At 36.2% G+C, this 26459-nt stretch overlaps 1 protein-coding gene and 1 long non-coding RNA gene across 5 annotated transcripts; one reads left to right on the top strand and one right to left on the bottom strand.

Annotated features, from left to right (window-relative positions):
* Positions 1–1220: 1220 nt before the first annotated feature.
* Positions 1221–19391, bottom strand: numb (NUMB endocytic adaptor protein). Its single transcript, XM_017624685.1, has 4 exons — positions 19347–19391; positions 5962–6640; positions 5452–5700; positions 1221–3251 (listed from the first exon to the last, which is right to left on the bottom strand). The coding sequence occupies exons 2-4, from the start codon at positions 6040–6042 to the stop codon at positions 1743–1745; spliced, it is 1839 nt and encodes a 612-aa protein (XP_017480174.1). The 5' UTR covers positions 6043–6640; positions 19347–19391; the 3' UTR covers positions 1221–1742.
* Positions 19392–19484: 93 nt separating this feature from the next.
* On the top strand, positions 19485–20279 carry LOC108369559 (uncharacterized). Of its 4 annotated transcripts, none has more exons than XR_001848535.1 (4): positions 19485–19556; positions 19679–19871; positions 19953–20157; positions 20217–20279. It is a non-coding gene; the product is annotated as an uncharacterized LOC108369559 (long non-coding RNA). The 4 variants fall into 4 exon arrangements; XR_001848534.1 differs by having other exon boundaries at positions 19522–19612; XR_001848536.1 differs by having other exon boundaries at positions 19515–19871; positions 19953–20163; positions 20217–20266.
* The last annotated feature ends 6180 nt before the right edge of the window (positions 20280–26459 follow it).

Genomic DNA, 26459 nt, shown 5'->3' with positions numbered 1-26459 from the left:
ATTTGTAATTCAAAAATTAAAAAAATTAAAAATAAAACAGAACAGCCGCAAGTATTTCTTAAACAAGTTTTGACAGTTTTAAATTAACTTTTGACACATTGCAGATATGTATGTATATTTTTCAGTTTGCGGCAATATTCCTAGCATGTAACGGAAACTTGACAAATCAAGTCTTCAAAAGGCAATGCTAGTGCCAAAGGAACTAGTTGCTTTTAGATCAGTTGTATAATAGCAATAATAAATTTTTTCCCACATATTTATGTGGATTATGAATATATGTGGATTATGAATATATGTTATATATTATATATATACGTTATATATATATATTATTCAGCGATTTTTTTTCAAGTGTAACTTTGATCTTTACACGGCTTCAACTCAATCCCAATTGATGAAACGGAGGTTATTTGTTTCGAGCAGAAACTTTCTACACAAATTTTTGAAGATTTTAAAAAAAAATTTTATAAGAATTTTTTATGATTCAAGAAAACGTAGGTAGTTTCTTCCGGTTTCACATCTGAACTTTTATAAACAAATTTGATTAATCGAATTTAACAAGTTTTTAGAGAACTGTTTAATTTTTAACCGGAACTAGTGAAAAAAGGTAAATTTGTTTCTAGTTTAAATTTTAGCAAAACCAGCAATTTTTCAAAAGCTTACTGCAACTTCGACACCTTGCAACTAGTCTCTAACTAGTGAAAAAGTGGTGGATTCAACAGCTGTCATCTCAACAAATGAACTTAAAGCTCGCTACTTGACAACAAAATAATTTCCTCGCAGTGTACGCGCAGTGTACAGCACTTAATATATCTACATTAGGGCGGGTCAATTTGTATGGGAGATTTTTTCGGCTATGCACGTATAGCACAGAACGATTCTACGTTTAATTCTAAGCAAATTTGCCGAAGAAACCATAGGTCTAAAATCAATTTGGAGTTTAGAAAAATGCGAAAATAGGTTTCTTAGCATTTTGTTTCTTAAAATTTTGTATAAAAAAAATTCTGTAAGGAATCCATCTCTGCACTTATCGTTTTCTTTAAACTTCTGCAAAAGGGAGCAACAGTGAAAATTTCAAATTGATTTTAGATCCATGGTTTCTTCAGCAAATTTTGTTAGAAATATGCGTAGAATCGCAATATGCTACATATACACGTAAAGTCAAAAAATTTACTCGCGCTAATATACATAAAATTTTTAATTTTCGAACTTCTAGAACCTCGCATCTTGTGCTAAATAAGCTCTTCTATTCCTATCACTAAAGGTCACACCATTTTCTGTTTTTACATTGTTTCCTTACAAGTCCTTTCCAAAGTTTACTCTCTTCTTGTTACATGCATTCTGGTCCGAAAAGTTAATATAAAAAGCGCTCAAACATTGCATACTTTTAGGTGTTGGAAATGTAAATAAAAGTAACACAGAGATGTTCACAAGCAGCTACTCAACTCTTTGCTCGAAGAAGAGCCCAGCAGAATTAGTCTACATTCGTTTCATAGAAGATTCGCGAAAGTGACGCGGCTGTGAGTGCGTCAACTCTGCCCACCAATGCAGCTAAAGCGCCAATTGTGCTTTCATCCTCTGGCTCTCCACTCCAACTTTGCAGCTACTGAGTTGCTTAGCTTTTTTCGCTCGTACGCAAGTCGCACACAACACACATGCCACATACCGTCTCTTTCTCGCGCTCCTCCTCCTCCTCTCAATTAAGTAGCATGAGGACTTCCCACTTCCTCTTTCGCCTTCGTCTACAGTTGCACCTGGAATGTTTGCGCCGGTACCTTCGGCGGTGAAATGAATGGATTGGTACTGTGTAGTGGTGCAGCTGTACTGCTTAATGTGGGTGTTACTACTATCTCTCCCACTGGCGTTGTGGGTGCCACTGGCAGATCGGGTGAGAGTGGTTTTGTTACACCGGCTACCCATTCGGCATCGAAGGGGTCGACACCTAATGGCGGTGCGGCGCTCATTGACTGAGTGCGTCCGGTTGAGTTGAGCAAGCGTGGCGCACGTTTGATAACCGCAGGCGATGTCTTCTTCACCACTTCGCCTAGCCACTGATCAGCATTGGGCAGTGGTGCTACCACCTCCACTGGACGTACAGTTGTTGGTGGCGGTGGCGGTGGCGGCGTCATAGTCAACGTTGGTGTTGTAGGCGTATGTACGGGCGAATTTGTGGATATTGGCGACACCGAGGAGACGCGTGGCGCTACTTGTGCCGTAGGTGTGGTGGTGGTTGCGCCCACAATTGAACCGCTACTCACTGCGCCCTCGGCGTATTCGTACATTCTAATACTGGCGCCGGCGGCGGCAGCTGCGATGCTGTTATTGCTGGCAGTTGCCGACAATCCAGTTGGTGTGGAGATTCCCTTCTGTTGTTGTTGCGTCTTTTCCGCGGCAATGATATTCTGATTAATGCTCATATTGTTATTGAAATTGAGATCATCGCCAGCAGCAATCATTGCATCAGTTTGGCTGAGCAACGACAAACCCTGACTGAGCTCCTGACACAATTGGCTGACCGTGTCGATGGTGGCGATGCCATTATCTAAATCTGCGATGCCGCCGCCCATCTTAGCTGGTGAGATCTCGGGTATGGGTGAAACACTACGATTTGGTGTGGCTAACGCAGCGGCAAGTGAACCGCCATTAGCAGCTGCCAAAAATGCCTTCTGTCGTTCTGTGTTGGACGGAAGATCGTTGATGCGCAGTGACATCTGTCGCTTGAAAGGTGACTGGCTACCGATGGTGCTGAATGCACGGAACGAACCCTGTCGCTCCAGCATTGAAGGTGTGGCGTGTGGACGCTCAATGGCGAAGGGATTATAGGGTTTTGGCTGTGGCGGCACAACAGCCGAGGGTGTTTCACCTTGCGCCAAACGCTCGGTCAGAGTTTGCTGGCGAAACGAACCGGTACGCGTAAATGTCGAATTCTTAACATCGAACGTCATGGTGACACCACATTCCTTATCGCGACGTTGCTTGCGCTCCAAACAGACGGCAAAAGCACAACCCACGGCATGTGAGAGACGTTCGCCGAGCTCTTTGCACGCCAGGAAACCATGACACATCCAACGACGCGTAGTGCCATCGCGACAAATGTAGCTGAAACCGCGCTCGTGGTTACGATCTGGGGCGCAGAAGCTCACTTTCTCGATGGTCTGATCGACAATGAGGCCCTTTGTCTCATCGTCCACGACGCGCAGTCCATCGCCGCTAACGTGCAGCACGCCGCGTATGGGTCGACGGCGCGAATTCTGAAAGAAGAAAGGAAAATTGTTGATAAGTAAAAAAGTGTAATTCATTTTTGAGTGATAAGCAGGCTATATACGCCCACATTTTTCAGCTGATAGAGGGTTAATGCGAATAAGGAGACGGTAATGAGGTGCTGATTAAAAGCGTGATGAATATTGGAAAATATGTATGTAATTAATGATTTTGTTTCCATGCCTATTGTGGGCGAGATAAGCTGTAATACGCCCAACTTTTTACTATCTACACAGCTGAGACGATAATTGAATGCTTTCTTCGTGCGATTTTTGTGCTTCGAAGGCATATCCACGTTGTTGTAATTAAAACGCGCTGAAAAAACTGAGTGGGCCTAAATGTACTAGTTGTGTAACTGGTTAAAGTTATCAATGAAGTTGAGAATTTTTAAATGAAAGTTCATTAATTTATAGTTTTTATCAGGGACCGAGAACGCGTACCAGTGTTGGTTTAGTTCCGCACGAGAACAAAATGTAATGTCAAGAACGTTCTCACAAAAGAGCCAAACGGGAACAAAATGAGATTAAAAGTTTCGGGAACGTTTCCGTAAAGAACAAAGCACGAACAAAACTCTCGAGAACGTTCTCAAGATGAATAGAATGAGACGAAATTTCGAGAACTTTTCATATGAGAACAAAATAAGAACGAAAGTATCGAGAACGTTTTCAAGGAGGATCAAATAAGAACAAAAGTCTGGGGAACGTTCTGCTAGAGAACAAAACCAGAAAAAAACTTTTGAGAACTTAACGCCCCGTCTGCGTGTTGGAATGAAAAATCGTTTCAGTGAGAACCATGATTGTTAATTCTAAGCCAGAGGAAAGCTGGATCATTCGAACTTTCAGATCGTTAATCATTAAGGATTGTTTGTAGCTCTCATCACAAAGAAAGCACAAGAGATATTTTTCTTTATTTCGTTTGGTTGAAAAAGTGCTGTGCTTTTGCTGTAAATTTTCTTAAGAGATATAAATATTCTAACATCTTTTTTCTTGAGAGCTGCAAACTGATTTAAGAAATTTTGATAGAAACAAATTTCTTTTCCATTTCTTGTGCCATTATGGAACAATTTTTCATTTTATGTGCAAGAAAAGTTCGTTTCATTCGTTGACTTTATTTGCACAATTATCATTCAGTTCTTTTTTGATTAGTTTTAATATTCAAACACTTCAAACTAATGGAACGCTATGACAAACATTTTGCTCTCGCTTCCATTTTACGCGAATACTTCAGCGAAGATTTGTTCTCGTTTCGTTCTCTGTCCGAAAGTTACTGACACTTTAGTTAACAAATTGTTTTTCGAGAGTAAGTAGCTTAGACTTTTTTCCCGATTTTGTTATTTTCAGAAACGTTCCGGAGACTTTGGTTCGCATTTTGTTTTCTTTGGGAACGTTCCCTAGGGTTTTTTTCTTATGTAATTCCTTTGAGAACCTTCTCAATAGTTTTGTTCTCATTGCGGTTTTGGTTTTGAAGCGTTCTTGGGAAGAAAACTACTTGGTCCCTGGTTTTTATTGATATTTCGTGACAGGATCAGTACTAGTCCAAAAATAACTAGTTTCATTTTCACTACATCTTTTCCAATTTCAGAAAAGCTGTGTGAAGTGTGTTGTAGAAAAACTCAAATGTATTTCAGAAAAGTCCAAATGCATTTCAGAAATGGACAAAGTATTTCAGAAAAACGGCCAAACGAAATTCAGAAAAGCTCAAATGTATTTCAGAAAAACTCAAATGTATTTCAGAAAAGTCCAAATGCATTTCAGAAATGGACAAAGTATTTCAGAAAAACGGCCAAACGAAATTCAGAAAAGCTCAATCGTATTTCTGAAAAGCTCAATCGTATTTCTGAAANTAAACGAAATTCAGAAAAGCTCAAATGTATTTCAGAAAAACTCAAATGTATTTCAGAAAAGCTCAATCGTATTTCTGAAAAGCTCAATCGTATTTCTGAAAAGCACAAATGTATTTCAGAAAAAATATTTTCAGAATATTTTTAACTAGGAAAACTTTTCAATAGGAAAGGTGTAGTTCGGACCTAGTTTTTAACGAATTTAACGAAAAAATATAGTTCAACCCGATTTCCCTATTCCGTATTCTACATATTTTTCTTATCAAATCTTACCTCGGCTCTCAAATAAGGCTGACCTTGTCAGCTGACAAATGCGTATTGCATTTACCCAATCACTTTCCACAACTTACCCGCAATACTTTTAGGGCCTCCTCGCAAACTTGCATACCGCGCGACTCGAATACCTCAACGCAACCCAAATATTTCACCGCAAACGAACAGGTCGCCGAACGTACTGCCTCCTCGTCGGCCTGCCATTGATGCGGTTTCGATGATTCGGGCACACGATCCTTCCGACGACGAAACGAATCGCGAAAGGATCGACGCAAGCGATCCATTTTCTTTGGTGATTTCTTGCTAAAGCGAAATGATGCCGATTTCTAAAGGCGTTAGCAGCAGAAGAGAAAAGAAAGTAAACACATTAGTATGCAAACATATTCAAATTGTTGTAGACAAAAATTTACGTGAAAAAAAAGAGCGAATACATTTCGATCGTGTGAAACAAGTGCTAGACGACCGTTGAGTTCAAAAGTGGCGCAGTGTTCTGTTTTTTTTTTTTTTTTTTTTTTTTTTTTTTTTTTTTTTTTTTTTTTTTTTTTTTTTTTTTTNTTAGGTACTTGCTTTAGCAGCTAAAAACCTACCCCATTTTTAACATCACCAAATTTTCCGCGTGTGAAGCCGCGCTCCAGTGGTTCGTGTGTGTGTGACGATGAATTTCCCATAGCGAAGTTGAATTGTGCGCTGCCGCTGCTGCAGTTGCCTTCCTTCCTTCCTTCCTCCTTGTTAGCGTCCTTTCCGGCTGGTCGTTGTGCTCGCTCACTTGGTCGACTTACTGACTCACAATTGCTGGCTTGCTTGCGTCTCTCGGTTGTTTGTTTGCTGGCGCTCAAGCGCTGTGCGAATACCTGCGCTTACTCGGAGGGTTGTTGCTTGCGACTGACTGGCCGTTAAAATTTCAAAAATTTCGCTGCTTAAACGCCTTGTTGCTGTTGTTGTTAATCGACCGGTTATTGGATTGTTGAAATTTTCTAACAAATTTTATTCTGTGTTGATTTGTTACGTTGGTTGATCTCACACCTTCATATCACAAATTGATCAAGCTTTCTGTACTTTTGCTTTTTTTATTAAGTACATACATAGTTGTGTGTGGCTTTGTATCTTTGCTTTCTTCTTTTCTTTCTTATTTCATGTATTATTATTGCATCGTACTGTCGTTTATGGTTTTATTAAACAGCCATTAATTAAGTATCCCCGCGGAATTAGTAACAATTTGGCTAATTGGGTGCTATTGTGTGTGGGTTGGGTGTTTGAAGGCTGAAACTGTTTGAAAAAAACTGCGGTTTAAAATAATATAATTGCATCGTTTTAATCTCTACACTTCGTTGACACGTGAGACAGACAGCCAGCAGCAAAAGTGATATTCTTTCATGTGAGATAAAAAAGGTTCTTTTTTACGAAAAAAAAAACAAAAAATCTTAAAACCCGAAAGTTCCTGAAATTCCTGAGTAGGTATTAAGTAAATAAAGTATTTTGAAAGAAATTTCGCAAGCAAATCTTTCGGATTTCTGGAAGTTTATGCAGACAAGTCCGACTTAGTACTCTTCATAAAGTAGTACAAGGTTCAGTTTCTCTTTAGCCCCAAAATTGTGAATTACCTCAGCTTATCCCTACCGCCAGTCATCTTTGACCATAGCTGAAGACCGTTGCGCCTTCCGTCCTCCAGCTTGCACTGTTGAAAGGCATATGTTCTTGAACTACTTTCTCTACAAGCTCTCATACCGCCCTCTAGATCAAGCAGCCGATTAAGGGCGAATTGCCTTGTCGCAGCCACGCGGAGGATCCTGTCACGGATTTTTCCACCCTCCCTTACCACTGAATCATGCATGATATACTCTAGCGAAGTTTGTGTCATAAGTTGACGGAGTGGAGTTCGGATGCCGCGGAAAGAATTAGGAAAGCCTTATAGGTCTGTAGAAAAAATTTTAGGCGAGACGAGAGGCGAGCCGGTTGTTAAGACATATTTTTAATAATCTGCGGTACTCAACAACAACTCAGGCGAGCAATGTTATCGAAGTATTTAGTCAGGGATTTTTCCATGCCCGCTTACCATTAAATCATGCACCGAATACCTTGGATACACTACCCAGACAACAAGTTGACGTGGAGCTCGCAGGTCGGGAAAAGAGTAAGGAAAGCCACCAAAGCCGTATACGTCTGCAGGAAAATGCAAGGCGTGACATAAAGCTTATCCATCCGACTCTTAAATCTTAGGAAATCTAATGTTCTATGATAGGAGTTTCCTAATATAGTAGACACTGGCAAAATAAAAGGCGCAAGCCAAACAAAACGCTAGAAGCGATAACCAATTAGCCTGCAGTTAATGTGGTAGGAGAACCACCGCTTCGGTTCGGAGCTGAGATCATAGAGAAGTGGGAATTAAATTTTCGCACGGATGGATCCAAGCTAGACAATAGGCTGAGCCACGGAGTTTTCTCTAATTAGGATTGTAATTGAACATTACATTCCCGGACCACTGCAGCGTTTATCATGCAGAAGTTCTAGCTATAAAGGATCTTAACACGCTCGTCGTAACGAAACGATAAATATCTTCTTGGATAGCCATAGACGGCCATCAAATCAATGAACGCGAAATTGTTAAAATCAAAGGTTGCATTCATGGCAGCTCTAAATGATATTAGCATCGTCTTCGAGGACATTGCAGGGCCGATGAGCAAGCCAGGACAGGTTTCAAACTTCCAATGCGTGAAAACTGAGTTAAAATTGTGATACCCATTGTATCCTGTAAATTAAGGATTGGAAATAAGATTTTTCAAGAGGTCAATAGGTAATGGATAGATGAGGACACTTACATAACAACTAGGCTAGCAAATTGATAAGAAGAAATACATGAACTACTCAGCCTATAAAATAGCGGACATTTCGGAGGTCACGGCTTGTGTAACCGGTCACTGGCTAGTAATTTAGTAGGCACACTTCGAGATGCAGAATTCACTGAGATGAGAAAGAGGAGAAAACAGACGAAAATTACTTTTTAGGTAAACACATCTTCAGCTTACGGAACTGTGCGGTGTAGAAATAAAACCAATCTTGCGCTTCGTAAGAGCTTCAAAACGGTTACATGGAAAATAGTGACTAAGGTTCTCGTTTTTAACAGTGGTAAGTAGGTCATTTGAACAGACTGCCACATTAATCTAACTTTACCTAAGCTATAAAGTTGGAGGATGCATAGAACCTAGAAGATCTATATAGAACAGAAGCAGAAGACAATAGATAGATAATACGATTTTTTGAAGCACATATTTTCAAATCGGTTCAGCTCATCTGAATATTTTTCCGAAATATTTTAAATTTTTTAATTCCGGCGAAAGAACTGCAACCCTTTTTTGGTGAGACGCCCTAATGTATGTATATATCTATGCATAAACTTCTACATATGTACAAAGGTAATTATGCTTTTCATTATCTAAGCATTTAAGTGCTCTAGTGACACGATAAACACCAAAACTTGCCCAATTCTCAGTAATTTCTCATAGGTTTATTGTTAAGAAAGAAATCCAAAAAATGCAACTCTTGTTAATAAGATGACTCAGATACAAATAAAAAGCGAACAATAAAAGCACACCTAATAAATACATATGTATATAAATGCCACCGAGCCCAACTGCAACACGTTTTTGGTTTCATTTGTATGCTTAATAGCCTCGATCGGCTTTGTTTAGCTGCCCCGGCCAGTTGTTGGCCGACTGTGATTTTGTTTGCCTCAAAAGTCATGCGCTTACAAATGCACTCATACTTAGTAACATTTTCTTAGTAAAACGTCCTTGTTGTTGTTCGTGTTGGAAACACGTCATTATGTCGGCTGTTACCGATATCGCAGCAAACTATATACTACATACCTATATATGTATGTATGTATGTTTGTTTGTAGGCAGGCAAATTCCAAAAATCATAGATATTTTCAAAAGCTTTTCATGAGAGCCAAGTACATACATACATAGTTCAGATACTCGTGAGCACAAAAGCTTGTTAGCGATCAATCAAACTTTTGCTTAGGCGATCGAGGGCGCCGATTGTGGGTGGGAGGCAGTGTTGCCAGGTATTCGGCATGAGAAAACGTCCCTCCAACGCCAAAATAACGTAAGCGACATTTTTTTTTTCAAAATTTTCTTTTTGATGCAGAAATATTCCTAGAGCATTTAGATGCATTTCTGCATCAAAAAGAAAATTTTGTCGCTTACGTTATTTTGACGGTTAGGTACGTTATATATATTAAAATGTCATTTCGACAGAGCACATTCAAAATTTATTGTAAACTGGTTTGAGAGAGTTAATATAATAATCATTTTATACATACACTTGTGATAAGCTGATTAAGTCATCAACAATTTGATCGATTTTGGCTGTTTCTCTTTCGTTTATTTAATGTTTATTATTTGTCCATAAAAGCCAAGCTCATTAACAAACAAAATATAAATCCACAAAAATTGTGCAAAAATTATAAACAATCTGCAAATTTTCAGCTAGATATTCAACTTTCTATTCAGATTTTTTAGAATTTTTTTTTGAGTATGCAGTTTGATAGCCTCTTAAATTTCAGACCAATAATGTGCAAGTTTAAAGGGGCTAAATAATCGCGTTGATTTTTAATATTTAATTTTTTTTCTTGTAGACATTTGGTTAGGGGCTCGGTTGTCGAAAATGCTAAATTACGTTCTGCTAAGAAGGAGCATAGCAATAGGTCCATTCAATATCAAAAAATTGTTACGAATTGTTGCTAGTACTTGCAAGTCTTTACTGGGAATGCATTCAATAACCCAAAATATTTGCAAGAGGGAGCGAATTCGAGAGCGTAACACCCCGAGAGAGAGCTGCAAATTCTTGCAAGTAAAAATTTTACTAGTAGGAATTGGCAGGAGTCAAAAAGTAAGGTTATGTTTCAAATTCAAATGTAAACAAACTGTTTAAGAGGATAATTTGATGAAACATAATGAGTGAAATAAAAATATGGATGAAACATTTAAATCTATTGTATATTTTCTTATTTTTATGACGAAGGGAACTATTCCCAAATAAAAAGAAAATTGCGCGCCAAAACTTAACCGTCAGAAAGTGTCAAAATGGCGTAAGTTGCAAGTTTTTACTAGTTCTGCGTTCAATAACTTTATCAGAAAATTTTCTCTTGCTCTCAATTTTACTCTCTATTTTTCTTTTACGCTCTCGCTGCAAGTACTTACTGGAAAAGTAATTGAATGGACCTAATATTTCAGTCTTTTTTGAGTTCATTACAATTTCAATGGGCGCGTTTCTAAGACGCAACTGTTTACCTCAACTGTTGCTGAAATGCTGTCAAATGTTGAGTTCAACAGTTACATCTTAGAAACGGTAAGATACATAAACTGCCAAAACATTTGTAAACAAGCAAAATTAAATAAAACAGCACAAAAATAAAAAAAATATATTAAACCAAAAATATGGATAGCACAGGATTTATAATGGAGTTGTTCTTATTTTATTTTTAATGTACGTGTATTTTATTTTATTAACAGCCAGTTTCGCCAGCAATTTACAGACAAATTATTGTTTGATTTGAATCTTCTATGAAAACTGACGAAAGAGAAACATCATTTTTGACTTATATAAATTGTTGACTTCATGTAGCGAAATAATTTTATGATGATGAAAAAAATGGCGTAACGTTGTCAACCGTTGAGCTGAGCGGAACTACTCAACTGTGCGTTTCTGAAACAAACACTCAACAGTTTAGCAACAGCTACGTCTTAGAAACGCGCCCAATGAAGTCTAAAAAAAGTCGCCTACTTTTTTCTGACGTTTTATGCTGCACAGCTTTTTTTGATGCTTTTGCGAGCGTGCCTGCTGCAATAGATCGGCTCTTCCTGAATTGGCTTTTAATGTGCAATTGCAAGCATTACAGCAAGCCTCGTAACCTCAAGTGTTAACACAACCAGCCTTTGAACACGGGATCCTTAGTCCAAGAATCGAGAAAAAATCTTTTGAAGCAGCTGCAGCAAAACACAAAGATTGTAAGGATTTATTAAGAAAATACTACAAAATCAGTTCAACTTATAAGATTTAGTAACAAGAAAAATTACTGGGAAGTTGAAAAACGTAATTTTTTACACAAAAAACGTCCAAACGTCAACAGGGTACAAAAAAACGTCCAAATGACGTTAAAAACGTCAACCTGGCAACGCTGGTGGGAGGGTACACCTAGGATATGTATGGTTGAAGCGAATAAATGATTTGAGTTAAAAATTTACTGACTTATTTGACAATAACTCTAATTGATTGTAGAAGGTGACAATAGTACAAAAGCGTGTATATCAGTTGGGGGAAAAAATAGGAGTGTGCTATCGAATCGATATGAAGCTTTCAAGTGGATGACTCAATAGATTCTTTTCAGCGGAACTCTTAACTGTCAAAAGTATGGCACATATACATACATGTGTATGTATGTATTTATGTACATATGTATATATAATTTCATACCAGCAAGTAATAATTGTTATCGCGAAAAACTATTTGTTGCCCAGGTGCAAGTTAACTTATGATTATTCAGGTTGTGAATTAAATTTTTACATCACCGAAACCAACAGCAACATTAAAGCTGCAGCTAACTGCCGAAAATCTTTGAACGGGATGGCTTAACCATTCGGTTCTCATTCAGCGTAAATATCAGGATGTGCACCAGACAAATAAATGTCAGACGATTTTGGAAGAGGGGACACATCCGTTTCACTTTTGCCGTTCTATAGGGAATCAGAAATGCCACTGGCCAACTACAAGTTCATTAAAAGGTAGCTGTGTTTTAAGGAAGTGACTAAAAGGATGGGAAAATCTTGCTACCTACAATAAAACCAAACTTATGCGTACGAAAGGTAACGTTAGATGCTCAGAAAAACTCTTTCAGGCTGCCTAAAACCGGTGACTGTTAGTAGGCAATGCCGCTGTCGAGAGTGGGGTTGTCTGATCTTGAATTAATTTAATTTAATTAATTTAAATTTTCCATTTTTTGCATTTTTATTGAAAAAATTTAAGAAAATTAAATATTTATATAATCGCATATTTGAGATAGTTTTCATCAATTACAGGTCAGTTCGGTATATATATTTTTTTTTTATAACAATAAAAAACTAATAAATAAAAGAAAATTTTACTGAAAAAATAAAAATAAATAAAAAAACTAAAATCAAATAAGGGAAAAATAAATAAAAATAATATTTTTAAAAACTAAATCAATTTAAAATAATTTTATAAGCACAAAAGAATTAAATAAGCAAAAGCGAAACCATAGTAAAAATTAAAGAAAGGGAAAAAATTTTATTTTTAAAATAAAATCCTAAAATTAAAATAAAATACATTTAAAAAATAAAATAAGAGCACAAAGATGTAATAAAATGAAACAAATATGTTTTTTTTTTCTTAAAACATTAAAATATAAAAATTAAAAGAAAATGAAATTAAAGAAAAATAAATGAAAGATAAAAAACAAGAAATAAATAAAATATGTTTCGAAAAAATACATGAAATTAAAAAAGTATTTTTATTTTTTAAACGATGTAATCTAAAAATTTTAAGAAAATTAAACTAAAAAAAAATATTGAAATATAGAAAAAAAAATAAAATAAGTTCCTAAAAAGTAAATGAAATTGAAAACGAAATATGAATTTTAAACAACAAAATTTAAAAGTTAAAAAATTAAATAAATTAAAAAAGAAAAATCAAATTAAATTAATAAATATTTTTATTTTTTAATCAATATAATCCAAAAATTTAAATAAAATTAAACTAGAAAACAAAAAAATTTTGCCAATATATAGAAAAAATAAAAAAGTTCGTAAAAAGTAAATGAAATAAAAAAAAATCTTCATTTTAAACAATAACATCAAGAAATAAAAAAATTCAAAATGAAAGGAAATGTAAATTAAGAAAAAAGAAAAAAATATTCCTCTGCCCGAGGACTCGAACTTGGGCCTCTCGAATGGCACGCCTTTGCTTTGCTCACTTGGCCATTGCGACTGTTGGAGCCTTGGAAATATTTTTTTTTTGGAAATATCTTATGATACACTAACTACACCGATATTCAAATAACTTCGTATACAATTTTTTTGCAAACTCCATCCAGATATTTAGATCTGCATTTTCCAATTTGCATGTGCCAATATTTGGCCGTACATATGTATGTATAGGCCCACCAGTATAGGTGTGAAATATCAGATTCTCCAATTAGCACTGCATTGTGAATTAGTCGCTACTAACTGGTGCTACAAATAAAAATGCCTAATTATGTCGTAGTAAGTAACCGGGTTTGGCTAGTGACCGGGGTTTTCAGCAGCATAGGCTTACACACATGCTTACATGTTTGTATTGTGTGTGCGTAATTAACACGCTTATGCTATGTGACCCTGTAGTTGTTTTGGAGATTTTTGACTAACAAAATGTTGACTAAATTGCTGACTAATCGACTCGTCGTATTCAGTAGAATTAATGTCGAGATTTATTTAACAGATATAAGCTAATTACTGTTAACTATTACCTTTACACCTAATTTGCATTCGACTTTTTTTATATATGTGCCTTTAAGCAGTTATATTCGGCTTTCATTCTAAGTCGATTCAGCTTATATGTTAGTATGTGTGTAGAGTCATAGGAACCAATATTTTCCAGTTTTCTATAGACTTATGATATGATTTTTACTCCAAGTTTCACGGTATCCGACACTTCAGCCTCAATTTGGCTTAAGTATTGGAAAGGAACTTTAAAAGGTAAAAACTAAATTCATAACTATCACATATTCAGCGCATTCAGCAACATATTCAAGCGTTTAAAAATTTTCATCCCGCTAAAGTTTGCGTGAAAGCAATAGTTTTAATTATGTAATACCCAAGGTGAAGTAAATAGTACTGGCTTTAAGTAATTTTTTGGTAATAATCAAATGTTTTCATTTGTTTTTCATCTATTAAGCACATTCTAAAATGCATTCAGCAAATTATTTCCAACATGCTTCTTACCCATTAGCTCCAATTTTCACAATTGACATAGCTCATTTAGCTCATTCAGCAATATTGTAAGCGCGCGTTTTAGCAATAATTTAAGAAAATTCTAATATTTATGTGTATCTCCAAGTATTCAAGAAATGTAAATGAAACAACTAAATTCAACTCCTACATATTCATCGAATTCACTCACATTTAAGCGTTTTGTTATTGGCTTTCTAAAGAAACTTAAAAATGATAAAAAGTTTCAGTGCATTCAACAACCATCTTCGTCCGATAAAGCTTGCGGTGCAACCGAGAGTTTTATTTATTAAATAACCAAAAGTGTATCTAATATTTCCTTATGTTATTCAGCTCATTCTAAAATGCATTCAGCTCATTATTTTGACAATTCGGCATATTGTAAGCGCGCATTTTAGCCATAATTTAAGAAAATTCCAATATGTATATGTTTTTTTTTTAAGTTTTCCAAAGGCGTTTATTATATCTCATTATAAATTTGGCTTTTTCAGCAAAATATATTCTCAAATTGCGGTTAAGTGGCAACGCTTTCTCTGTTTTTAAGCATCAGGGAAATTAGTCAGACGTTTAACAATGCAAACCGCACTTTAATTCGACGTGTATCATGCCGGCTACGACTTTTGCGTTGAGTTTTACAACTTTTTTGCGAGATAATTCAAGACGTCTCGCATATTCAGCTATGTCAGCAATTGATTGTGTTACATATTTTGCGCATTTTCTTAAATTTTCAAGCTTTAAGCTCGTCCTGTAGCTTACTCAGCATCTAGCCCTACATATTTAAACCATTCGGTAGCATATCCTGTCTTCTATTAGACTCGTTTGCATAACTGCAAACACTTTTAGACACATTAATTTTACTCAGTGCTTATTACGCAATGTAGTTAGATACTTTCGTAAAAATTAATGGGTGCATCTATACATTTGTCTTACATTGTGGAATTCAGCTAATTCAGCAGTGTATCCAGCTCATTCAGCAGCATATTCATCTACTTCAGCCTACTTTCCACTACTTTGTGGTCCATTTTAAACATCCTGTAAGTTCGGCAGCAAATTCAGCAAGATATTCAGCCCGTTTGTCAATACTTTGTGGTTTCTTTCAAGCATCCTGCCACTTCTATTAATAACCTTGTCGCCTGACAATTATTCACTTTAAGCTTCCTGTTTCGTCAGTAGCGTATTCAGCTCATTCAGCTACATATTCAGCCCACTAGCCACTAATTGGTGGTTCATTTTAAGCACTATGTTACTTTAGCAGCATACTAAGCTAATTCAGCAAAATATTCAGCCCACTTATCATCACTTTGTGATTCATTATTAGCACCCTGCTACTTAAGAAGCAAATTCAGCAACATATTCACCTCACTTGCCAATACTTTGTAATACATTTTAAGCACCCTGTTACCTTAGCAGCAAATTCATCTAATTCAGCAGCATATTCAGCCCATTCATTTCAAGCACCCTGTCACTTCTATCAACAACCTTGTCACCTGATAATCGTCTATTGCCAGCTAGAACTTCTTAGCACACAAAAGCTTCGATTGCGCTATGTTTCGCGGTAACCACAATACATAGTAAATAAGCGATTAAATTGTCCAAAGGTTTTATTTACCAGCCAAATGAGGTTAGAATGCGGCAGTAGCGGCATTAAGCCAGCTGACACCATGACGCTAACCACATTTGTTTACGCATTGGATTAAATTCTTATTTATTTTCGCTTTTACACAACTAATTTGCTAATGTTGACTTTTATTGTGTTGCGTTTGCTTTCTCTCCCTTTTTTGCTACCTTTTTTCTATACTTGGCATGTGCTTTAGCAATGTAGATAAGTAAATGATAGTGTCATGGATATGTATGAGTGGAGTGCTTTCTTTACGTACATACAATTTCCGTTCTAATAATTTCATTCAAATAAATTGTATGTAGAAAGGGTTTCAAGGTGGGGGTAAAAGCGAAAACCTGTTCATGAATGTATGGTAAAAAAAAAAAGTAAAAAGTAAAAATTTTTTGACACATTTACGCCTAATCAAACTTGAATTCGCTTACTCATTTAGATTAGATTTTTTTGCATTTTTGGAAGCTCTAAAGAATTTACGTAAGCCTTGCACACTGCTAAATAAGCAGCTAAGCGTTTACTAAGGACTTTGCACTGTATGTCTGGTAGACTGTTTTCTATTTGTTGCTACTAAATTACTGCATTATTTGTTTAGAAATTTTGAGTGAAGTTAATAAAACTTTTTTTTTTCGCTATAGCCCGTTTATTTTGTTGAAATTATACCAGCGGTAGGCGCGTGCAAATCGTACATATATACCTCCGTTTTTTTTTTTTTGTCAATTATAATACTTTTCTTCTCTTCGTTTCTCCGCTTAGCCTCCTCTGCTATCCACAATTCACTTTAATAGTTATGCGGATCTTAATTACATTAGCTCGCAACTATACTTAGCAAATATTTATATCAATCGTATATCTTTCGCAATTTTTTTAGCAGCTTTGTTATTCTTTGTTTTGCGTTAAAGCGACGTAAACAATGTCCAACGTTTTGACTGCAATCAACATGTGATAATGTCACAAAAACGTCACCCTTTTTAGTATTTTATCAAAAAGTATACATTGCCATATCAGTTACATACATACATACTTACGAGTATTATATGTTTGCGTACCTTTTTGTCTTTGTTAAGTAGTTAGCTTATGATAAGCTTTGTAGCGTGGCGTGGAATTCGCCTATATGGGCACCGCGTTTGTGTAACAAAAAACTTTTAACTTTAACAAACTTTATATAAAACCTTAAAAAGCTCTAGGTATCCCATGTTGGCTGGGAGTGTTTAAATTAGAAAACTCTTAGAAACTAAAGAATGTATGTATAGTTGGCGAAAAGGCCGTTTTGATTATATTTAGTCTGAAAGAACTTTCGAATACCTTTCGTTTGATATCCATATTGTTACATTTTTGATGAAGTTTTGGCATAAATAAAATTATTCAGCCAATTCAGCAACAAGTTTTATGCAGTTATCGTTAGTTATTGTGTTCATTTGATCAGTTTTTCAAGTTTTAGAACTCATTCAGCTTTGTAAGCAGTATATTAAGATAATTTAGCAAAACATTTAATATAATTAATCTGAAGTATTCAGCGCATTAACTAGTTCATATCAATGCTTTAACCAGCTTGTATTCAGGTAAATACATATAGTATTTTAAAAAAGTATGGACCTTTTTTGATTGTACAGCTAATACTTTTGGCAAGCGTTCAGCTTATTCAGCCAGGTGACTAGCTTATTCAGCAGCATATTTCACATTTGTTTTATTCGTTCAGCAATGTGCTTAACAGTTTAGCATAAAGTATTTTAAAGCATTTAATCAAATTTCACACATTTTTTTTATATATACATATATTTAAAGATCCTATGAAAAGAAGCCATGCAGCCCAATTCGCAGTGCATTCAGCTCATAAATTGGCATATACGGATCTTTCAGAAAACACACTACATTTACTAATTCAGTCATAACTCACGGTCTAATCGCATCAGCAGCATTTTGTACATTCTTTCTTTCCTCAACTCACAAACCAAGACATTATAAAAAAATATTTTAAGTTAGACAGCTTGCAATTCAGCACTTAATTTCAGAAGTCTTTTAGCTTGCATTAAGAAACTTGGACTAAACTGTAACATTTCGCCCATGTTACACTGCATTCAGCTTACATAAAGACAGGTTTTAAGTCATACTTTGAGCAATGTAAATGTAACACAACACAAGTATTCAGCCCACTATGAAATATATTCAGTTCATTCAGCAGTGTACATGTGTTCCTTATTTTTCACTGTGCATTAAATAATTGGACATACTCAAGAAATGTTTGCGTGAGAATTATTCTCACCAGGAAGTTGACATTCCGGTCGCTACCTGATCTGAGGAAATATATTTTCATACTCTTATTCAGCACAGTTTGCGTACGAGTTTCTTGCTCGTAAATACTCAGCTCATCTCTTTACACTTTCGGAATTCTCAGCTCAGCTTTTAAATTTTTCTTTTAAATATTCAGCTATTCAGCAACTCGTTTGGAAAATATGTAAACTATTTTCAAAAATTGGCCATGCAGCAGCATTTTTTGTTAGCTTATTGCGATATTTAGCATAGAGTACTTTTTTGATTAGTTTAACTATGGCCCTCGCTAATGCTAAAATCTATTCAGCTACATATCTTTGTAAAGTCTCTCAAAATCTTAGAAAGTAAGGTTTTTAATTTATTTAGCAAGAAATTTACCACGGTATTTAGTTAGTCATAAGTCAGCTAAAACATGTTCCGACCTCTGGTGCATTTTGAACTATATTACTACGCTTTGCAAAAATGTCTGATACAGATGCAGCGTTTGGCTTGCCAAAAGTGGCGTTACACTTATTCAGCAACGATTTTTTTTTAATTTTTTGACACGTTCTGTATAAAATATAATTTCTGCCAGATTTATTAAGCTTCTCGCTAATGCTTAAATGTATTAAGCTACATATTTTTGTAGTGAATTGGGAAATTCTTACTCTATTCAGTTATTTAACGTATTCGGCTTATTTAGCAACTACCTGTGCGCTATATTTTAACTATTTTTATAAATTAGCGATGCAGCTAGAGTATTCAGCTCGCTAAGAATGGCATTTAGCTTATTCAGCGGACCTTTTTTTTACAAAATTTGTTAACAATACATATATTCAGCTGCTTTCCGCAAAGTATACAGACAAAACTAACTCTCTACAGAGATAGCAATGAACCCTTCAACCAGGCTTATCGCGTTAAAATTTCATGAAATGATTTAAACAAAAAAGTCGTGAACTATATATATTGCCATTGAACTTTCAACGGCCGCGAAAAGTTTACAAATTTAAGGATTTCCTGAACATAATTAAAAGCTACTTACTTTATTGCATCAACAAATGTATCTGTGTATGTAAAAAGTACGGCTTTAGTATATTTAAGTGCCTACCGTCACGCAATTATGGCCTGACTCAAGTGACGCCACTGCAACTTCATACATACTTAGCTGCATAAATAAATAAAATAAAATAACGCACTGATAAATAAAATTCAGTGAGAAGAGAAAGAAATTAATATTAAAAACTTATAAACAAAAAATAAAAATCTTTTCTTCCACTCAGTTGTGGGCAGCACAACAGAGTGTTGGGCGGCAAAACAGGTTTGTGTGCCTACGTGGTTATGTAGACGTATTTGTAAAATTTACCGTTACTCAAGGTAACAGATAAGCAAAAAACTGGGAAAATGAATAAAAGAAATTGAATGAATTATTATTGTCTCGAGGTACAAATCGCAGGGCTATTGTCTTGAATTACATTGAAGAGCGTCAGTGGGGAAGAGGAGGTAGCTGACAGCAACAGCTTCAATATCAAGCCACGCCTGACGGCGAGAATACGACAACACAAATAGCCAACTTTTGAATAGTGTAAGCGGATTCATGTCAGCTTTATTACTTGGTACAGCCGGAATATTCACTGTCAGTGTTGTCTGTCGTCGATTTTCGTTGTTTAATTGTTTTTTTTTTTCTTTTTCTTTTTAATTTTCTTTTCACGCTCAGCGCCTGACCGATTAACTAGGTTAAGTTAGCACTGATTGCAGCTGAATTAAGTTAGTCTCACAAATGGAAATACTGGATTGTGTTGATTACTCAGCAATTACGGGCAATAATTGGCAAACAAAATACGGTATAAATACTACAGAGTTGGTAAAACAAGTGCGGCGCTAAAAGAGGGGAAGTGGAAAATTGTACACGAAAAAATAATGTAAATGTAAAATAAATAAATAATGAATTACAATTGTTCAAATGTTTTTGTGTTTTTAGACTTTGTCATGGGAAGCAGACGAAAAGAAATGGTTTGAAATGAAATTTAGCGGAAAACTTTTATAATTTAATTGGTTATGCTTTTATAGCACCTGAATTCTACGATACTTTGATTTAAAACTATTTTCTTAGACAGTCTGCGCATTTAACGTGCATGGAACGAAATGGAACTTTCGAAACGGATAGGAACGATTGGAATTTTGGAAACAAGTCAAACGCCTAGCACGATTTAGAGTTTTCGAAACGCATGAAAAGGACCGACACTGTATTTGACGAATTTGAAATATTCGAAGCAAATGGCACCGAAGTGTGAAATGTTTTTTTTTTTTGCAAAAAGTTGAGATTTGGAATGCTTTGGGATATCCCAAACATATAAAGCCAAATAAAATAAATAAGGAAATTATGCGTAAATGTCTTTTGAACGAGCAAATATATGTAGTTCGAAACGTTGTGGAATTTTCGAAACTTGAAAAAACAAAATGCAATATTTTTGCAATGATATGAAATTTTTAAAACGTATAGGAACGAAATGGAAATGTCATTGAACGTATCATATTTAATCCATAAGACTTGTACATGCAAGTGCTGAAAAAACTATATTTTTAACTTAAGGGATCAACCTTTTCGCAACCTGGGGAAAGACAAAGAGAATTTAAATCTTTTTAACAAATCTGTATGGAGTTCAAAATTTTGAAAATGACTAAGCAACCTGTTCAGTTTGGTTCAATATGGAATTTTCGAAACTAATAGGATCGAACTGGAAATGAGTTGGAAGTTTATGACAGGCCGAGAAAGAAACAAATTAATTATAGCAGATGAAGGATTTCAAAAGGGGTAAGAACTTCCAAAACTTGAGAAAGCAAAATGGGAATTTAAGTGAAATTCGAAATTAGTAGGAACATGTGCATGAGATGGAACGTGGATTAAATGTGCTTAATAAGTTAGTAGAATTAAGTAATCAAGAGAGAAACATTGTTTCAAACTTTCAAGATCAAAATCTCCAATGGAATGATTTGGAACTTCCGAAACAAAAATTTAGGCGAAATGTGTATAGGCGACCTTCTTTTGGCTAATGTAAACTCTGTTTCACGATATGGAATTTTCGAAACGAATAGGAACAAAATGGAAATGTTATGAAACATGCGTTAAATTTACTGAGTAAGCTTTCTTGAAAGTCTGAGAAAGGAAAAAAATTAACTATGACAGATTAAGCACATTAAAACGGTTTAGAACTTCCAAAACTTGAGAAAGCAAAATGGGAATTTAAGTGAAATTCGAAACTAAGAAGAACATGTAAATAACTAAGTTGTGCTTAATAGCTACTAAGGTGAAATAATTAAAAAAGAACAAATGTTCAAACTTTCAAGATCAAGATCTAAAATGGAACAATTTGAAACTTTCGGAACTTGAGAAAAAGAAATGAGAATTTAAGTAAAATGTTGCGACTTATTTTGACCAATGTGAACTGTTTGAAACGATATGGAATTCTCGAAACTAATAGGAACGAAATGGAAATGTGATGGAACATGGGTTAAATATGCTTAATAAGTGATATGAAAGTACTTTAAAGAAAATAAATATTTTAAGCTTTGGAGATCAAACCCTTTTGGCTAAGTAATGCCAAATATTAAAAATTTTTAACGGATAAATTCAGTTTCTGCTGCTGTGAGTTTGTGTGCTTTTAAAAAGGTTTTATTACTGATCAAACGTTGCTGCTCTATCAAAGGTTACGCACGCATATTATATGTCTATGTCCGTCACTGGATTTTGTAAACTTTTCTCGGCCTGTCACCTAGTCTTAACTCAATAAGCCAATGGGCTTGGCTTTTCTTGATAATCGAAAAAAATACCAAAAAAAGTCCACAAAACTAATAATTCCCAGACATTATGTTTTGTTTACGCTTTTCTGCTCTGAAGTCCCCTTGACTTCAAAATCCTCGTTCAATGCACTTAAACTCGGTTGACATCACTTGCCACAGTGACACTCCAAACACATGCACTGTGCACTGAATGTTAAAGGAGAGCAAAAAATAATAAAAATAAGAAATGAAAGAATTGGCAAATAGAGCTAGAAAACTGTGTAGTTGTTGCCATGCAAAGGAATTCCTTTAATATCTTTCAAGCATAGATATTCAAAGCGGTTGCACGAGCGATTGTGGGCGCACAAAATCGACCGCCAGTGGCTGATGTCATGTAAAGCGCAATTCCAGGTCAAATTCTTTGGCAAAGTCGAAAAGGCAGGCAGGCGCCTTTCAGGCAGCAGAGTCTCCATACTTATGTGCATACATGCGAGATATAATAAGTTAATCGCATCTTAACTAATTCTTACTTAAACTTTAAGAAATTCCAATGCCTAAAAATCTCAAAGGCATTACGCTTGCATTCATGTGCGCCGCCACGCCAGGCATTGTGACTGTTCAATCAATAAAGCCTTTGTGTTATGCATTTTCGTTGTGGTATTTGGTCTATTCAAAGCATAGCCGGAAGCATTGCAAGCCACAGGAAATTCCTGTGAAACTACATAAGCTGCATGTGGCAGGTGCGCCAAGATTCAAAAGGGCAGGATATGCCTGTAAAAAGAGAACGGTTTTGAAGAGAAACTTTTTCCTGTTTATTTATTGAACAGAATTAACCAAAAAAATGTCGGGATTATACATAAGTACAGTAATTGACAAGTGTAATCAATTAGAAAAATCACTGCCGCATAAGTACACAAAAGTGATGGTGGTGGTGTTGGTAGTGGTGTTGGTGTTGGTGGTGGTGGACATCGAAAAAATGCGCAACAGGTAGGTCATTCAACTGAAATGCCGTCTAAACCTGTTGTTGCGGCTTCCAATGTCGTTGCCGCTGCCGCCAGTCGGCACCTTCACCGGCATTGTTGCCAGTAGCGCGTTATTCACAGTGCATATGTATGAATGTGTGGTGTTGTGAGTGACAACAGTTAAAGCTGACTTAATAATAATTTTATGGGCATTTTTCGTTGACAATAACTCCGTAAGACGAAACACAAATAAACACACGTGTATACTATAAAGCAAGTAAGCGATAATATTTAGTAGTTATGTGAGAATATTTTAAATTTTTTATCTGACCATAATGCCAACATAATACCCTTTCGGTGTAAACATAAAATGTAGTAAATAGAACGGCACTTAAACACTGACATACTCATATTTTATTGATTTCTTACTTTCATGTCAATCTGTATGTATGTATGCATCTTACTAACCTTTCAGTGTTTTTTTTTGTAATTTTTTCATTAACAATTTTTCTCACATTCGTTGTGAATTTAACGGCTTGGAATTTTGGGAATTCAATACGGTAAATTGCGAAACAAGAAAAAATCGTATTCTGGTTTTAAGGCAAAGTATAAAATAATCAAAGAATTGAACATTGTGTGAATCATTGTTAATTACAGTAGCGGCCAATGCAATGGTATCATAAAATTTCTTTAGGTGGAAACGTGTCTGTAGTACTTTACGTTACTTATATAACGAAGAGCTTTTCATAAATTTTGCAAGAGGCTTGTCCTCAACGTCTACCGTTTAGGCCGTGGGCTACAATTCCAATGGGTAAACATTACTAGCTCAGTTCCCAGCTACCCACACCATTCGCCTCTCCCATTTCCCCATCATTGATTTTGCATATGTCTTCAGGTAAATTCGTCAAGGTAATTTTGATTTTTCAACCTTGAAATGTGATATCTCAATGTTTTGTTAGGTAACTTCCAACCGATGCACGATGTTTTCGAATTGGAATTTTCTGTTCAAAATTGTCCAGAGCCTCTTCATTTTGCAACCGATTTGATATATTTTTTTTTATGAAAGCTGATGAGATTTAGAGGAGATTTGTCGAGCTTGATTTTTGCATTTTTTTTTTGTTTATGTTTGTTAAATTTTTTAATGCAAAGTGCAGAGAAAGTAGAAATTTGGAAGAAAATCGATTCACATTTACCTAGTTGAAAACAATTATGGAGTTATCCCAAAACTAAAAAAATGCCCAAGAAAAAATCGAAGTGCTATAAAATATTGATCGAAAGTAAATATCATGCCGTCCATGTACTGTTTTCATGTCCGTTTTAATCTGTTTTGAATCTGCACGATTTACGAATGAACCTAATCAGATTGTTGCGTGTCAAAGAGCTCATTTGTTCGTCTCTCAACACATCGCGCCCAAATGCTTCATACCGAATTTTTGCCAAGGCGGGCAGAAGCACAAAAATTGTTCCACCGCATCAACCTCTTCAAGGCAGCATGGGCAAATGGAGTTGTCATGTACACCTATCACAGTCAGGCCACATGAAGTGATCAGTCAGTCATCACTCCAACAAGTTGTTTGCTGTCCCATCTGCTCAATGAGAGCAAAAATCTAGATAGACCTTCTGAGATTGAAGGCAACATGAGTTTTGCTCACCTGCAGCCCCTCGATACCATCCAGTCATTGCTGCAGGTGGCAGGACTATAACTGGTTGCTGACCGAGCAATGCCTGGTCTGAGCCAATACTGATCAAATGGTCAGATGTCGCATTCCCAGGTAATTCATAGTGACCTGGCACCCAGAGTAAAGTAAGCTCGTAATGTTTACCAACATAATTTATTCGAGACTTGCATTGCACTAGTTTGCTGTCCCTGCAGACACGTAAACTACTTCACCTCCACCTGTTTTCCACCACGTAGTCCATGCCCTGGAGGATTGCAAATGCCACAGCCTAGAAGGCGAAGCCTATTCCTCAAGAGAAAGGTGAAGCTAATCCTTTTGGAGCCATCAGTAAAGATTCGACAATGTGTGAATCCGGGCTTAGTGCTGCAATTAAACCAGCATTCAGTCTCAGGTAACCCAACATTATAGAATCTCTTCAGCGAAGGTAATGGTGGCGTGCTATTCTGTGTCATTGAAAAAACACAAGTGCTCAGATCTCTGCCGCTAACGATTTCTGCCTCGCCCCACTCAGTGTTATACCGACATCTGATTCTTTTTAGTCTGCAGGTGGCTTTAAAGGCTTACCCACGGATGAAAACACATTGAGGACGGTCGAAAACAAGCCTCCCCTCGTGTACACGAATACCTTGGGTTAGAGGGACCTTGCGGATGTATAAGTTCTATTTGCACACGAGTAGCGCTCATGTAGCAATAGGTATCCCCGAACCCTCTTGGATCGATGAAATTTTTCGAGGATACTTTTCTTCGTCCAATCCAAAGCGCTGTTTCCTGTAATATCATTACACTCTGATGACTATGTATGTTTGTATATAAGACTAACGAAACATAAAATATTTTGACACAAACTAAAGAAAAGTTAGGCAAGCAACTAATATTGACCGCCCTAGTAGCAGTATATAGAAACTTTTTCATTCATTCTTTTGGAAGATCGTTTACAACAAAACCCAAGGAAATTGTGAGAGAACATCGCCTTTAGACGAGCATCTTCCTATCCAATCCTAGATGGCGTCACTTCCCCACTCTAGGGCAACAATTCCATCAGAATGTTGGAGATAAATAAACCTATCAGACCGGTTTCGAGCCCAAGCTTGCTTATCTAGGCATCAAATGATTGCCCTTGGCAGTAAGTTGTGGTATAGGTACCTCGTCTATGTCGAGTGTCTTTATGCACAAATGTGGACTCTACCGACCTCACGTTTGTGTCCAAGGAGGAAAACCCCTATAAAAACCAAACTGAATCACTCTCCAGGCTCTGTGAATATATCCACTAGCTACGGAAATGCATAGCTTAGAAGGGGAACAGTCAATGATGTGACCTCTCTAGATTCTTTGCAACTGAGCAAGTTTGTAATGAAGTTTAATGCCGTCTTTTTCCTCTTGCTAAACCGAGNAAAAAATTGATCGAAAGTAAATATCATGCCGTCCATGTACTGTTTTCATGTCCGTTTTAATCTGTTTTGAATCTGCACGATTTACGAATGAACCTAATCAGATTGTTGCGTGTAAAAGAGCTCATTTGTTCGTCTCTCAACACATCGCGCCCAAATGCTTCATACCGAATTTTTGCCAAGGCGGGCAGAAGCACAAAAATTGTTCCACCGCATCAACCTCTTCAAGGCAGCATGGGCAAATGGAGTTGTCATGTACACCTATCACAGTCAGGTCACATGAAGTGATCAGTCAGTCATCACTCCAACAAGTTGTTTGCAGTCCCATCTGCTCAATGAGAGCAAAAATCTAGATAGACCTTCTGAGATTGAAGGCAACATGAGTTTTGCTCACCTGCAGCCCCTCGATGCCATC

Source organism: Rhagoletis zephyria, unplaced genomic scaffold (genome assembly GCF_001687245.7).
Source record: "Rhagoletis zephyria isolate East Lansing unplaced genomic scaffold, Rhagoletis_zephyria_1.1 Rzeph_scaffold_03736, whole genome shotgun sequence".
NCBI classification, from domain to species: Eukaryota; Metazoa; Arthropoda; class Insecta; order Diptera; family Tephritidae; genus Rhagoletis; species Rhagoletis zephyria.
This window is presented reverse-complemented; position numbering and strand designations above follow the sequence as displayed.